This window comes from Saprolegnia parasitica (genome assembly GCF_000151545.1).
Source record: "Saprolegnia parasitica CBS 223.65 unplaced genomic scaffold supercont2.19, whole genome shotgun sequence".
NCBI lineage: Eukaryota > Oomycota > Saprolegniomycetes > Saprolegniales > Saprolegniaceae > Saprolegnia > Saprolegnia parasitica.
The window spans coordinates 482542-496996 of record NW_012156413.1 but is presented as its reverse complement, the minus strand read 5'-3'; the positions used below and the strand labels follow the sequence as shown (position 1 = coordinate 496996).

General features: G+C 60.8%; 4 protein-coding genes across 4 annotated transcripts; 1 reads left to right on the top strand and 3 right to left on the bottom strand.

Moving 5' to 3' along the window:
• Positions 1 to 61: 61 nt before the first annotated feature.
• On the bottom strand, positions 62 to 6647 carry SPRG_22165 (hypothetical protein; the record flags this gene model as incomplete). Its single annotated transcript, XM_012344769.1, has 4 exons — positions 62 to 653; positions 707 to 745; positions 793 to 2570; positions 2619 to 6647. The coding sequence occupies 4 exons, from the start codon at positions 6645 to 6647 to the stop codon at positions 62 to 64; spliced, it is 6438 nt and encodes a 2145-aa protein (XP_012200159.1).
• Positions 6648 to 7013: 366 nt separating this feature from the next.
• SPRG_19925 (hypothetical protein) lies at positions 7014 to 10166 on the bottom strand (the record flags this gene model as incomplete). The annotated part of the gene is made up of 4 exons (XM_012344760.1): positions 7014 to 7171; positions 7230 to 9064; positions 9113 to 9495; positions 9519 to 10166. 4 exons carry the CDS (start codon positions 10164 to 10166, stop codon positions 7014 to 7016), a joined length of 3024 nt encoding a protein of 1007 aa, XP_012200150.1.
• A 1067-nt stretch (positions 10167 to 11233) lies between these two features.
• SPRG_19924 (hypothetical protein) lies at positions 11234 to 11915 on the top strand (the record flags this gene model as incomplete). Its single annotated transcript, XM_012344759.1, has 5 exons — positions 11234 to 11248; positions 11292 to 11371; positions 11421 to 11594; positions 11641 to 11746; positions 11793 to 11915. 5 exons carry the CDS (start codon positions 11234 to 11236, stop codon positions 11913 to 11915), a joined length of 498 nt encoding a protein of 165 aa, XP_012200149.1.
• A 143-nt stretch (positions 11916 to 12058) lies between these two features.
• On the bottom strand, positions 12059 to 12601 carry SPRG_22164 (hypothetical protein; the record flags this gene model as incomplete). The annotated part of the gene is made up of 1 exon (XM_012344768.1): positions 12059 to 12601. The coding sequence occupies one exon, from the start codon at positions 12599 to 12601 to the stop codon at positions 12059 to 12061; it is 543 nt and encodes a 180-aa protein (XP_012200158.1).
• Between the last annotated feature and the right edge of the window lie 1854 nt (positions 12602 to 14455).

Here is a 14455-nt window from a genome sequence, read left to right as displayed (position 1 = left end):
TCCCCGATAGCTTCAAGCGTCTTGCGACCCGCGAGCTCAAGTTCGTGCGAATAGTGCACTTTTATTGTCGCGAGGCCGTCGGTGCTCGGTGACGACCGCCGGAACGACGCGGCAAGTGTCGGCAGCAAGTGAAATCGGGCCGAAGGGATGCCCAGCGTGCACTGCAGCAAGGCGAAAAGATCTCAAGTCCGTGGAGGCGTTGCTGCGCGCGCTGCTTGTGCTTCCGAAGCAGCGCGTCCATGTCAGCGTCGAACGACGCTCCTTCTGGCTGCTGGAGGAACGCAAAAATGTCCGTCTGAATCTTCTCATCCTCTTCTTCAATCATCTCGAGCGACTTGGTCTCCATCAGCTTGTTGAGTTGCCGAAGCCATTGCTCTTGGTCCGAGTCGCCATGTGCGGTAGTACTGCTACTGGGCGAGGCGTCGGCAGCCTGGCGCGAGGCAAAGTCGAATGGCGACTGTGAGATGCCCGGAAGGATCTTGAACGGCGACGAGCCGTGCTCTACAGTGCTCGAGACGGGCACCGGCGCCAGCTGCAACAAAAGGCGCGCGCGCTCGACGATCGGGTCGCACACTTGCTTGTAGAGCACTTGCTGCCGCTCCTTGGTCGCCTCCGAGTCCTCGGCGGCTTCGTCGCCATAGACCTTGCCGTCACTATACATGGTTCGTGCTGAAGCATCACCATCCTTGTAAGCCTCATTGCATACCTCAAGGTGACGGCTAGCTTTTGTTGCTCCCGCACGATCCTATACGACACGATTTATACTAGCAAGCCGTGCAACAGAACTAATACCATCGGCGAAGCTGCAGTGCCGTGCGCCACGCATCCACGAGCGCATCGCTCGGCATACCGTCGCGCGTGAGCGGGTCGCTCACGTATGACGTGTGGCTGTGCTTGGCGAGAACCGCGAACGTTGCGCGCACAGCCCGATCCACCGCCTCGAACCCACCGCTCTTCTCGAGCGTTCGCTCCACGCTGTCTTGGCGCTTGAGGCGCGTCGCGCGTAGCTTGGGGTTGATGTGCGCGTCCGGATCAACAGCCATCTTGACCTTGTCAATGAGCTTTTTGCCGGCGCCGTCGTTGGTGAGGATTTGCGACAAAAGAAGATCGTTGCGGTTGGCCTCACTCTCGACGTCGTCGAGGCCGCCGCGGAAGAGCGGCGACTGAATCCAGCGTTCGAGCGACGCCGGCGTGTCTTTGACCGACGCGTCCCCAATGATGAGCGCCGATGCATACTGCCCACCCAGATGCGCCAAGAGGCTTTGAATATCATGGAGCCAGTCGAGGTGCGCTGCGAGCTCGGGGCTCGGCATCGTTGAAGACACGACCTGCGACGGCGCCGGCGGTGGAAACACACTGGGCGTCAAGAGCGCAATGTGGCACGTGAGGGTGTCCCACGCAAACTTCCACGTAAATTTTGTTGCGTCATACGGCGTGTCGCTCAAGTCGTCAATCTCTGCGTGGCCGCGGTACCCGACGAGGAGACTGCGCTTCCCAAAGACGTTGGCAAAACCCGGCGAGAGCACGATACGGTACATGTCATAGTCGCGGACACTGGCGGTCGGCAGACGCTTCACGGGGCTGCCCACACGCACGGCATTCCAGAGCAGACCTGCAAGCTCAATGCCATTCAGCACGCGGTTCGATGGTATTTGAAGCGCGTCCAAAAGCGCACAAGTGACCTGAAGCGTCGCCGATCCATACAGAGCCTCCTCTTGGAACGTCGCCGGTAGCGTTGGTGTGAGCGACGACGACGGCGTCAGCGACATGGACCCAGATTGCAGTGACGTCATCAGGTCGTGCAGTGCCGTTAACAGCGTCTGCACCGCTGGCCACAAGTCCATGACGGCGCTTGCAAACGCAGGACGAATCGAAGGCAAGTTGAGAAGGCTCACGAGCGTAAACGGAAGCAGTTTGCCGGCAAAACTCTGCTGGAGAAAAAGTGCGGGCGCCACCATCGACGGTGTCTTGAGCGCGTCGACGAGCTGAGCCATGTAATGCAACAATCGCTCCACAATGTGCTTGGTGATGGCCCACCCGTGGAGACTCGACGCGGCCCAAAAGAGAGACGCACGCAAAAGCACGTGGAAGCACTGAAATTCGGACGACGCTTCAATACTGACAAGCGCTGAGAGCGTGTTAGGCGCTGCGGCCAACGTTTGCTGCCAGAGGGCGCGCAAAAGCGTCTCGGCAAACGTCGTCGTGATCGCCAGCGATGTGTCGTCGACCGACTCGGCCATGAGCTCGAACAGTGTCTTTGGACACGCAAACGACGGCACGAGCATCGGCAAGAGCAAGTTGGCGACGTCGGTCGACTTGGCTTGGTCGTTGAAAAGCCGTGTGAGCACCGAAAGGCGGTCGAGAAGCGACGGAAACATGATTGCAAACCCGCAGTTGATCGCGGCGACAGTCTCCTTCTTGATGGCCACTCCGACACCATTGTTGTCGGCAGGTGGCACGTACTCGGCAATCGAAAAGAGAAGCTCCCGTAGCAAGTAGAGCGTACCACCTGGCTCTGTCGATGCCGACGAGAACCCCAAGTCGTCGAGCACCAAACACGACGTCGAGAGCTACAATCACCATGTCAAAATAACAGCATGTGTTCAACGCGTACGGACCTCGAAAAAGTTGAACTTGATCAAGCGCAGCACGACCAAAAGGGGGTAGAGCGTCTCTTGCGACGCGGCGCCCTGCGGCGCCAAGTACTTGGTGCCCAAAAGCAAGAGGAGCCGGTGCAACGCGGCAAACGACGGCTCCTTTGCGTCAATGCACAACGAACGATAGCTGCAGCGCGACGGCTGAATCGCATCGACTTCGTATTGCGGCACGTCGTTGCCAAGGAGACGGTCGAGGTGGCCCAGAATGCAGCTTGCCGAGTCGAGACAGGTCGGGAGGCACTGCGCATCGCCCGCGTGCACCCGCAAGCTCGCCAAGACCGTCGACGGCTTCCCGACGACCGTTTGCGACGATCGGCCATTCTCGAGGCGCTTGTGCACGGCCGACGGCGTCAAGAGTCGGATCATTGTCGTCCACGTGGGCACGGCCATGCCATTTTCCAGCAATGTCGTGCGACCACCATAGAGAAAACAGGCGAGTGGCGCGGGCACCTGACCGGATGGAAGGGCACAGACTCGACCGGCAGCGACAAACATGGCGGTGTGCGCGAGGGGCTCGGCGCCAACCACATCGACCGACGCCCACGTGCACCGTGTGAGTGAGAAGACCCAAAGATCGCCGAGCACGTCGCCCTTGCGCGTCTCACCACCGTAAATCCAAATGTTGCCGAGGTCCGATGCCATGCCGTGGTGCGCGCGGACCGACGGCATGAGCGGATTGAACTCTTGCATCTTGTCGCCCTTCATGTGCTCGCGGGGCGTGTAAATGTAGTCGTCGTGGCAGAGGTGCCAAACGCGGTCAAACGTGTTGTAGCGCCAAAGATCGGCGCGCAGTCGGTCTTCCTTGTCGATGCCACCAAACACATAGACGCTTTCGCCGACCACGCACGACGCACAGCCGACGCGCGGCCCCGGATCCAGTGCAATCGACGACGGCAACTTGGCCCATGCAAAGTCTTCCAGCGACAGAAACCACGCGTCGCCAAGGATCGTATCGTCCGAGGCGCGGCCGCCAAAGAGAAAGACAAGCGTCTCGAGACGGACGCGGACGGCAGCGACCGTGTGGTGTGCACGCGCAACGGGTAGTGATGTGGCCGATGATCCTTGGATAAGGTCCCATGTCGGAAACGAACCGTCGGCGTTGGCTTTCGTCGAGCACTTGTACAAGTCGAGGTGGCGCGACACTGGAGCGTCGTTTTCACCACCAACGACAAGAATGTTGTGCTCATCGATGAGCACCGCTTGGTGAAATTTCAGCGGGATCGGGAGGTCGCTCCAGCGATCCCACTTGTTGGTCGGGAGGTGGCAGACCCACACCTTGGTCGTTGCAGCATCCTTATCGCTCCCCAGCATACCACCAATGACAAAGAGACGGTCCCCGACGAGCACCTTGGCCGACCCGTGGAGCGCTTCGGGCGCGTTTGTCGGCACTTGCGGTGCGAGCGACAGCGATACTTCGGGTGCGGGGCACTGCATCGCGCGGGCGACGCTCTCGTGCTTGGCCGTCGGCGGAAACGCAAACGCCGTGTGCCCGAGGTTGAGCCGAATGATCTCGCCGCGCTCGAGACTAATGCCCGGCATCATGCCGCTGCGCGCGTCTTCCGATGACGGGTGGAACTCGGCGTAGGCGACGCCGAGGTCGATGCCGTTCCGGAAGTAGCGCATCTCGGACGCATCGAGGTCGAGGAGGCACCCAATAATGTCGCCGGCCTTCCACTTGTCGCCATACGTGGACGACCCCGAGTTCCAGCGGCGCTGACGGTTGCCGTCGTAGCTCCACGAGTGTGCATGATCACCAACGCCTTCACCTTGGTCTGAGCTGCCTTGAAAGTGGCCGTCAATCCAGCCAATTTGAATCAAGCCGGACGTGACAACCTCGACTTCGTAAAACCATGCGCCGCGCGTAAGGCTGACGCCGACCGTCGAGAGGGACCCAAAGTTGCTCAAGCCTTCAATCTCGCCGGACCGGTCAATGTCGATGCGCCCACAGAGCGGAATGACCCAGCTCTGGTCGCTCTTGTCGTCGTCGTCCGACTCTTTCTTGCGCTCGACAATCAACGACGTCGTGTAAAACCCAGCGGCGATGTCGAGGACGCGGCGATGGCTCTTCTCCGGCCGCACCATGAGCGGCACGGGCAAGAGCGAGTCGGTGCTGCCGCGGTTTCCGAGTTGGCCCTTGTTGTTGCGACCAAACGCAAACACGTGGCCTTGCTCGGAGAGAATGACCGTGTGGTAGCAGCCGCACGCGGCGCGCGTCACGCGCACCGTCGGCGCAAGCGTGATGACGTGCGGCATGCTCTGGTGCACTTTTGTGCCAATGCCAAGCTGGCCATAGTCGTTGCGGCCAAAAGCAAAGACGCGCCCGCTGGTTCCGACGACGAGCGAGTGGTAATAGCCGCAGGTAACAAACGCAATCGACTCGTTCGGGATCGACACGAGGCTCGGGATCTTGCTCTGTCGATTGTGGCCCAGGCCGAGCTGCCCATAGTCGTTCTTGCCAAACGTGTAGAGCTCGCCGACGGCCGTGCAGACGATCGTGTGGTACAAGCCGCACGACACCATGGAAACGACGTGACCGTCGAGTGCCTTGACGTGCGTCGGGATGCTCTGGTGCGCGGTCGAGTCGTGTCCGAGCTGTCCGCAGTCGTTCATGCCAAACGTAAAGAGCTCGCCTTTTTCCGTAATCACGGCGCTGTGGTGGTAGCTCACTGCTGCAAACGTCACCTTCTTGTCACGGAGGTGGTCGATGAGCTTGGGCACATGGATCTTGGTCGTGACGTTCTCGTGGCCGAGCTGACCACGGTCGTTGTAGCCCCACGAATATGCCAACCCCGTGTCTGTGACGGCAATCATATGTTCGCAGCCGTTGGACGCGGCGAGAAACCGAACGCGCTGCGAGCGAAGCGCCTCGATTGGCCGGAGCAGCATCACGCGCTCGTCAAAGTGGCCGTGGCCGCACTGGCCACTTTTGTTGAGGCCCGCTGTGAGCACGATGCCGCTGTTGGTGAGAACGGCGAGGATCTCGTTGCCGCTCACGACCTGCCGAATGTCGTCCCAGCCACCGAACGGCACAAGCGTAAGTTGATGGCGTTCAATGTCGTCGCCGATACCGAGCTCGCCGTACGAGTTTTGGCCGCAGCAGTAGAGCTCACCTGATGCTTCACAGATACCATACAGCGACTGCTCTTTGATCGACAAGAGCTTGGAGAGGACGTGGTTGACGTCGAGGGTCGTGGACGGTGACCGCGAGAGCATCCAGAGCACGGACGAGAGCAGGTACGCAAGGGACCCACGCACCAGAGCAAGCTCGGCCAGTGTTGAAATAGTTGTGCGCGAGATCGTGGCCTCCATGTCGCCGTTCGGAGACAAAACAGGCTCCGCGGCCTCGATGAGAAAGTCGCAGAGCTGGTTGAACGACGCACTCGCGCTTGGCGAGAGGTACATGCCGTCGAGGTACGCCATCGGCTTGAGCGTCGCCATGTTGTCTTGGACCATGCGCAGCGCAGAAAGGTACGTGTCGCCGCCTTCGCGCCGCGTTGCTCGCAAGAGCGCGATCGCCATGTCCCACCCGAGGACCATGCAGTTCTGCGTCGGTAGCGGTAGCGGCGGCGGGCTCACCTTGCGCTGGCTCTTGGAGACACTTCGTACCGTAAGGAGCCGCTGCTCGTGCTTGTGCTTTTCCTTCTTGGTCGCAACAGCGAGTTGCTGGAGGTGCTTGACGTACGAGCCAAGACGCACGTCAAAGTCGGACGTGGGGAGCGCGACGGCCGTGGACGGCGTCTCGGTCTCCGACTCCTTCCGCCACATGTCACTCGCGAGCTTGGAAATATGGAGGAAGAGTCCGTTGGTCGTATCGACCGCGTCGACGACAGCCTCGAGCTGCGGTCCTTCCTGGGCCGCCCATCCCCCGGCGGCGTCCGCGTCGGGCGCCCGCGGGGGTAGCTTGGTGAGGCTGGGGCCGAGGTCCAGGAGTCGAAGCACGTCGTTGCTAGCCTCGTCGAGACTTCCGTCGTCCTTCTCGAGCTGCCCCATCTTTGTCGGTGCCCCTTGAGCGAATATTGGAACTAACTGCCCTAGGATCCCCCCAAGATCCATTGTGGTGAATTCCGTGAATATAGCCAATCACGTGCTACAAAAACACACGATTTTATCCAATCCAATCGCAGCACAGGTGAAACGCCCAAGATCCTTGCGATCCATCGCCACCTCCAACCGGCTACAGCGACGCTATCTCGCGCATGTCTTTTTTTCAAACTTGATACAAACACCCTTTCAACCGGCGGCGTCTCACCTCCAGGTCCTGGTACTAGCAGAACGCAACACCACTCGGCCAAAAGCACAAACACGTCGACCCGTATGTACTACATGTCATTTTTCACCCCTCGACGACAAGTCGTTCTACTGCAGGACGTGGCCCAGGAAGCCGCTGAGCGCGTTTGTAAAAGCCATGTCGGGCGTTCGCACCGTGAGGTCCAACCCGCCCGAGCGCACCTTGCAGTGGATCAGACACACCACATCCGAGCTCAAAAGGCGGCCGGCCGCAATGACCTCGTTCGCTACACACAGACCCACCGTCATTAGCAACGCGACAAAGCAGCAGTATCGCTCGCCTACTCTGGGCAATCGACTCGACAGCGTTGATGTCAAACTGGCGGAGGCGCGCGCAAAAGTCGTCGAGCGTCACGATCGAGCTCGGGCTCACCTTAGTCTTGATCTCGGCCGGGCACGAGCCCCAGCGACCGCCAAACTCGGGCGTCGTGATCTGCCACGGCTCGAGCGGGCGCCCATTGTACTGAAACACGGGCGCCGGAAGGCTGCTGCCGAGGCCACCCATCTGAAACGGGTCCGCGACCGGTGCCGGAGCGCTCGCAAACGGGTCGAGCATGGGCGCACTGTTTTGCGGCGCGTACGACGGTGCAACCGGTGCATCAAACGACATGTCGAGAAGATCCATGTGCACAGGCGCTGGCGCCGCTTGGTATGGCTGCTGCGGTTGCACCGGCGTCGTCTCGGGCTTGGTCGATCTCCGCTTCGGTGCCGCCGAGACCGCCGACGCGCCTTTCACCGTGCTCTTGCGCGAGAGCGTGCCACGGGCGGTGCTCGTACGCTTGGCCGCCGGAAGAGGGACGCCCGCGCCCGGAAGGCCGCCAAAGAGTGCGTTGGCCATTTCGGCGCGCTTGTCAATGACCGGCTCGTCCGGCTCCTGGTCCTCGTCGCTCTCGTTGTAGTGCGTGCTGTGGTCGGGCGAGTACGCCGGCGCCGGCGACTGCCCATACTGACCTTGGTACTGGCCCGGGTTGTTGTTGTTGTAGTACGGGTTGTTGGGCTGGCCGCCATACGGTGCGGGTGTCGGCTCGGGCGCGGCCGGCGCGTTCATGCCCGACGGACCCCACACGTTCTTGACCGACGGCTTGCGCGCGTTAAAGCCGCCCGCGTCGGTCGCGTTCGGAGTGCCTCCCCACGGCGCTTGCGCGGCCGCGCCCCCGTACCCGCCGAGCATCGCCGACGGGTCGTTGGGCGGCAGCTTGTGGCCCGCATACGGCAAATCCGGCTTTTCGTACGCCGTAAAGTTGAGCCGCGACTCGTGGTGGCGACCATACGCTTCCTCTTCGTCGTCGTGGGGCGGGTCGTAGCGCGGCGCGCCTTGCGAGAGCGCTTGGTCCACAAAGGCTTGGAGAAAGCTTAGCGTGCTGTCGACGTCGAGGTCTTCGCACGACGCATCGACGGGGTACGTCGTCGCCATGAGCGCCGGGTGCGCGTGCATGGCGAGGTACTCGAGGCAGCGCTGCTGCAAATCGATGCTGCGACTGGTCTTGTACTTCTCCATCATGGCGCGCGCCGCATCAATCTCGCGGCCGTGGAGCTGCGCCGTGAGCTTGGTCACGGCCGTCACAATGTAGCCGCGCGTCATGTCTTCGTTCTCGAACGGCCGGTCCACGAGCTCGCAGAGGCGCTCGGCAATCTCGTCGAGCTCCATCGCCTCCGAGAGGTACCCGTACTCGCCGAGGACCCACGCCATCGTGCACACGAGAATGTCGGGCAGCACAGGCCGTTCGAGGAGCTCCAAGTACGTGTCGACGGCGTCACGGCGCAGCTCCATGTCTTGCTCCTCGTCGTCGCCGCTGCCTTCGGCGATGAGGCGCATGAGGTTGTGCGCGACCTCGACCTTGACGAGCTCGCCCCCGAGTTCAAAGACGTCGGTCATGGTCTGGATGTACCACGCATTGTTGGGCGCGTAGCGCTCTGCGCACTGCGTGATCCGAGACACGAGCTCCGTGCGGAGAAAGACGTCCGTGGCTTCGCGCAGAAAACTCGTGAGCTTGGCGACAATGAATTCCACGTTGACGGGGTTGGTCATGCGGTACAGCAAGTCGAGCGTCTTGCGCTTCAGCGTCTCGTCCGGGTCTTCCAAGCAGTCGATGACGGCCATCTGGTGGGCGGCCGCATACCTACACACACGATAGTATGAGCGGTCGATGCATCATTGATTCGAGTACCGCGGGTGGTCCTTGACGATCGCGGCGAGGCCCGTGACGCCGAGGTACTTGAGGTTGTGGTTGTCGCTCGAGATGAAGCGCGAGATGCTGGCCGCGGCCGCATCCAGAAGCGTCGAGTTCGGGTAGATGGTCGTGACCGTGCGCACGCACTCGTAGATGATCGCGTACCCGACGTTGATGCCCGTGTCGGCGCGGCGCATGACGTCGTGGAGCACTTCGTACATGCCCTCGCTCGTCGTTTGGTCGGCCTGCCCGAGGAGGGCGAGGATCTTGAGGAGGCGGATCTGGATCCACGGCGCGGGAATGCGGTGGTAGTCAAACTCGCGCGGGAGGCGGTGCTCCGTGATCTGCTTGAGAATGCTCACGTACGACGGCACGAGGTCCTTGTACGCGGCGGGTTGACGACGGCCACGTCGTGGAGGAGGCAGAGCGCCGCACCCATGACGCTCGGGTCACGGTCGCAGAGCGTCCGTCGGAGCGTGTCGCCCATGTCGGCGACGCTGTCCGGGTTGAGCTGGTGGAAGCGGTGGAGCGCCATGACCGCCTTCTTCCGGACAAGTTCAATCTCGTGGCGCAGCGCCTCCATGATCATGGGCTGGACGGCAGGAATCATTTCGACCGTCACGAGCTTGCACACAGCCATGAGCGCCGAGCAGACCTCGAGGTGGTTGGGCGACTGCAAGTCGCGCTGGAGCTGGTTGATGATCATAAAGCGAAACTCGTGGGCCGGCGACAGCGTCAGCGAGCACGTGAGGTACCCAACCCGCTTCTGGATCAAGTTGGTCGCGGCCGTCATCTCGACCGCCTTGATGTAGCCAAAGCTGGCGTCGTGGCCGAGCATCTCGACGTACATGAGGCGGATGAGGAACTCCTTCTGCTTCTTCTTGTTGGCCTGGAGCTGGTTCGAGTTGGAGGCCACGCTGAGCTCCGACATCTTGCGCTTGAGCTGCGCGACCTCCTGCACGATGATGCGATCTTCCTCCTGCTTGGACTTGCTCTCGCCGATGCTCTTGACGAGCTCGAAAAAGTCCTTGGAGAGGTGGCTGCCCGACATGCTGGTCGCTGCAGTCACTTGCGCAAAAAACTATACACGGCGATCCTGCGGGCCTCTTCTTTTTTGCCTCGCGGCCAATCAAAGACCGCCTTTCAGCCGCATTTGCACCAATAAGACGTCGCCAGCCAACCCGGCGATCCAACGCCCCGGAAATAGTGTTCAGCCCATTGACGCGACGGTCGCACGCTCAGCTTCAGCTTTGTAGTGAGTGTATTTAATAATACGCATGCCGGGCACGGAGGCAGGAATCGTATGAAAGCAATCCTATAACGTGCATATAAGCTCGGCGCATCGGCTGCTGGAGGCGGCAATCCATTCATGCAGTCGAATCTGGAAGCGTGCGTGGAAACAATGGAGAGCGCAGACCCTTTGCATTACATGCACGTACGCTCCATATCCTTTATGTGCAGCACTAGATCCTTCGTTGGTCCATTTTCATCTACGAGGATGGGACGACCGGCGAAGATGGCGGTTCGAAATCTTGTACAAAACTAGTGTGTAATGCAAATAGTGTGCGCTCGTAACGCTGGTCTGAAGCATGTGTATTATAATACCCAAGCATAAATATGTATACAAACATAGTGTTCGAGTAGCAACAGATGGAATTTAATTTCCGGACAAAGCAATTTCTAGAAATCTCGCATCCTGGAGGCTGGATTCCAAGCAGTGTTGGATTTTGGGGATCTTGGCCTTGACCAGCTCGGCGATCCAGTGAACATGCAAGCCATTGCCCTCTACCTCTACGTCGTCGTGCGCTCGTACTGCGCATGGCTCTGGCTGCGCCTCTGCCGCTGGATCCAGCAGCCGCCCCGCGCGATCCTGCCCACAAGCGAGTACCGCCACAAGATCGTCATCATCGGCGACGGCTTTGCGGCCGGGTATGGCGACTACATCAACTTTGACTCGCCCGGCGGCCTCGCCAAGTACCTCCACGCCGCGATGACTCAAGACGCCAAGGCAAGCAGTGCCCATGACTATTTCATCTCAGCATGATGCGCTAGATCCGCCACAACTGGCAAGTCATCAACCGGGGTATTGTCGACACGGACTCGTCCCAGTGGACACCGATGGCCGACACCAAGGTAGACAAACATGCGTCGCGACCACGACCTCACATGTCTTTAGTACTTTCAAACGGTCTTTTCCAAGAAGGAGTACCGCGACGCCGACATTGTGCTCGTCATCGTGGGCTCCATGGACGCCCAGTACAGCCAAACGCACCGATCCTCGGCACTCAAAAGCAACGTGTCGTAGGCGGTCACCGCCCATTGAGCCCGAGGCAACGCTGCGCAATATCAAGAGCATTTGCGACGCATTGACGAAGAAGGGGAAGCGCGTCGCCGTCGGCACGCTCTGTCACTCGGACATTGCCGCCATCAACGACAAGCACACTGCGACCAACAAGCTTCTGCGCGACTTTTGCGTCGAGTACGTCGATCATATTCTCGGACCGAGGCGTGACCATGGCGTGTAGCACGCAACACGACGAGCTGCCGGTCATGTGCGCCCCGGACCTTGCGATTCCGATGGTGCGCCGCCCAGAGGCCAAGGCGTTTGACGGTGTCCACTTCAACTCGAGCGTACGCACGAGCGCAACGACAGAGATGGCTCATGCTGCAGCGATAGGGCTACAAGCAGATTGCCAAAGACGCCATGGACGTCATCCAGCCGCTGGCGACGGCGGTCGAGTGGACGACGTGGAAAAAGAAGCTCGATGGCATGCATGTCGATCCTGCCTTGTACGATTAAGAAGAAGGCTAATGCCACCAAACTAGTGCACTGCTGTTGGATTGCCTCGGTAGAAACAAGCACGCGAGAGGAGACATTGCGAAACAAACAAGCGCATTCATATACATGGTCCAGGTACACATGCAGGGCGTTCGAAAAGCCGACTAGGGCGCGACTTCGACGGGCTTGCTCGCCCAGTACTGGTCCATTTGGTCGTCGAGGCGCTTCTGCTTCGGGTCCGGGCCCTTTCCTGCCTCAAACCAGTACGTGTCCATGTCCATATCAAGGTCTTCTTCCTTCTTGACCGGTGTCGGCTTGGCGAGACGCTTCACGGCGCCCTGGCGCTTGCCACTTCGCAGGTTGTTGATCTTGACACCGCCCTTGGTGCGGCTCAACGACGGCTTGGCCAACGCAGCCGTCTGCTTGGCCTTGAGCTGCTGCTTGGCAAGCGGCGCGGGCGCAATGCCGCGGCGGGCGTTCACAGTGTTCTGGCGCTTCGCTTTCTGGGCCGCGCCGACGACCACGGCCGCCTTCTTCTTCTTCTTGGGCGCGGTGTGTGCTGGCGCCGCATGCAGCTGCGTGAAGCGCTCCGAGAGGGGCACGGAGGCGACGCCAATGAGGTCCGACGTCTTGGGGACCCCCTTGCCGCGGGGCGCGGCCTTCTTCGGTTGGGGGCGCTTGGGGGTTTGGGCGCGTCGACCAGCCATCGTTTTGTTCAGTGTGCTTTTCCGAATGCAGCGCCGCAGAAAAAATCGAAAACAGTCGGTCGTATTACGTCTTTTTCGACCAATTCCTGGAAAAATACGGTATATTTCAGGTTGAAGTTGACAGCGCACGCTACGTCTCGAGGTAGTAGGCAAAAGCGTCGTCCTCGGACGCCCGGGCCTTTCGGGCCGCAAACACAGCAAGTCCTGATACGCACACACACAACGCCAGCAAGACAGCGCCCGAGCGCGTCATGCTTGCGTCATAAAGCGACGCGAGCGACGTCGACGTGTAGCTCGACACGGACGTCGCACAACTCCGCAGCGCCTGGGCGACGACCTCGGTTGTGGACGCTTGGGCGGTGAGAAGTGCGTACGCCTCTGGGATCGGACACATGGCGGATTTTCCATCGCAAAAGACGTTGCCGTCGCAGACGGTCTGTTTGTGGTAGCACAGCGAGTCCACGTCGAGGTATTTGTCGACGCAGGCGCCGTTGCCGTCGCACTTGTCGTCGCCGTCGCACGCGCCGCCAGTGGACGTGCCGCTGCACGACTTGGTCGACGGTGCAAAAGCGTTCTTGGGACACACGCCCGCGTTGCCAGGGCATACTTCAGGCACATCGCACTCGGACGCCGCGGGACGGCAGACGGTACCCGCCGGCTTGAACGTCTCGGCGCAGGAGCCGCGGCCGTCGCACGTGCTTTTGTCGTTGCAGAGACGATCCGACGAGAGGCCAATCGACGTGCACTCGGTGCCTTTCTTCGCAAAGCCGTTGGGCGGGCAGACGCCGCTCTTGCCAGAGCACGTCTCGGCCACATCGCAAACGTTGACCGCCGCACGACACACGCCACCTGCGGCGCGGAAGCCATCGACGCAGCACCCGCTACCGTCGCAATAGTCGACGCCATCGCAGAGACCTCCGGTGGATTTGCCAATATTGGTGCACACGGTAGTCTTGGGCGCGAACGCATTGACGGGGCACATGCCGCTGGCACCGGTGCACGTCTCGGCGACGTCGCAGACACTCGCGGCGGCGCGGCACACGCTGCCCTTTGGTTTGAACCCGTCCATACACTTGCCGCTGCCGTTGCAGAAGTCGACTCCATCGCAGAGGCCACCGGACGACTTGCCAATTGCGGTGCACACGGTGGTTTTCGCTGCAAACGCGTTGACGGGGCAGGCGCCGGTTTTACCAGAGCATGTTTCGGCAACGTCGCACACATCAGTCGCGGCCCGGCAGACGCTGCCCTTTGGCCTGAAGCCATCGACACACTTGCCATTGCCGTCGCAGTAGTCGACGCTATCGCAGAGGCCACCAGAGGACGCGCCAATGGATGTGCAGACCGTCTTCTTGTTTGCAAATCGGTTGGACGGACAAAAGCTGCAGCTGCCATCGCACATCTCGGGCACGTCGCAGACGTTGGCGGCGGGGCGGCACATATGCGTCGCGGGCTTGAATGCGTCGTTGCACTGCCCGCCGGCGTCGCAAAAGTCGTTGGCGTCGTCGTCGCAAGGGCCCTTGTTCAGCTTGCCCCTGCCCGGACACTTGGTGCCATGCGGCTGCTTTTCGTAGGCACACGAGTCGTAGAGGCACTGGACGATGTAGCACGGTTTGACGACGCAGTCGGCTTGCTTGGAGCATGCGTTGGAGCCGTAGCCGCCGTAGCCACTGTAACCGCCGTAGCCACCGTAGCCACCTTCGCCAGCAGCGGCCAAGACGACGGGCACGAGCGCGCTCACGACGATCGCAATGCAGCGCATGGCTGGCAAATCGACAAGTGTCGACGCTCGATGGTGTTTCAACGCGGGGCGAAACGGACCAAGACGATCGCTGAAGTTTCATAACCTGCAATCGA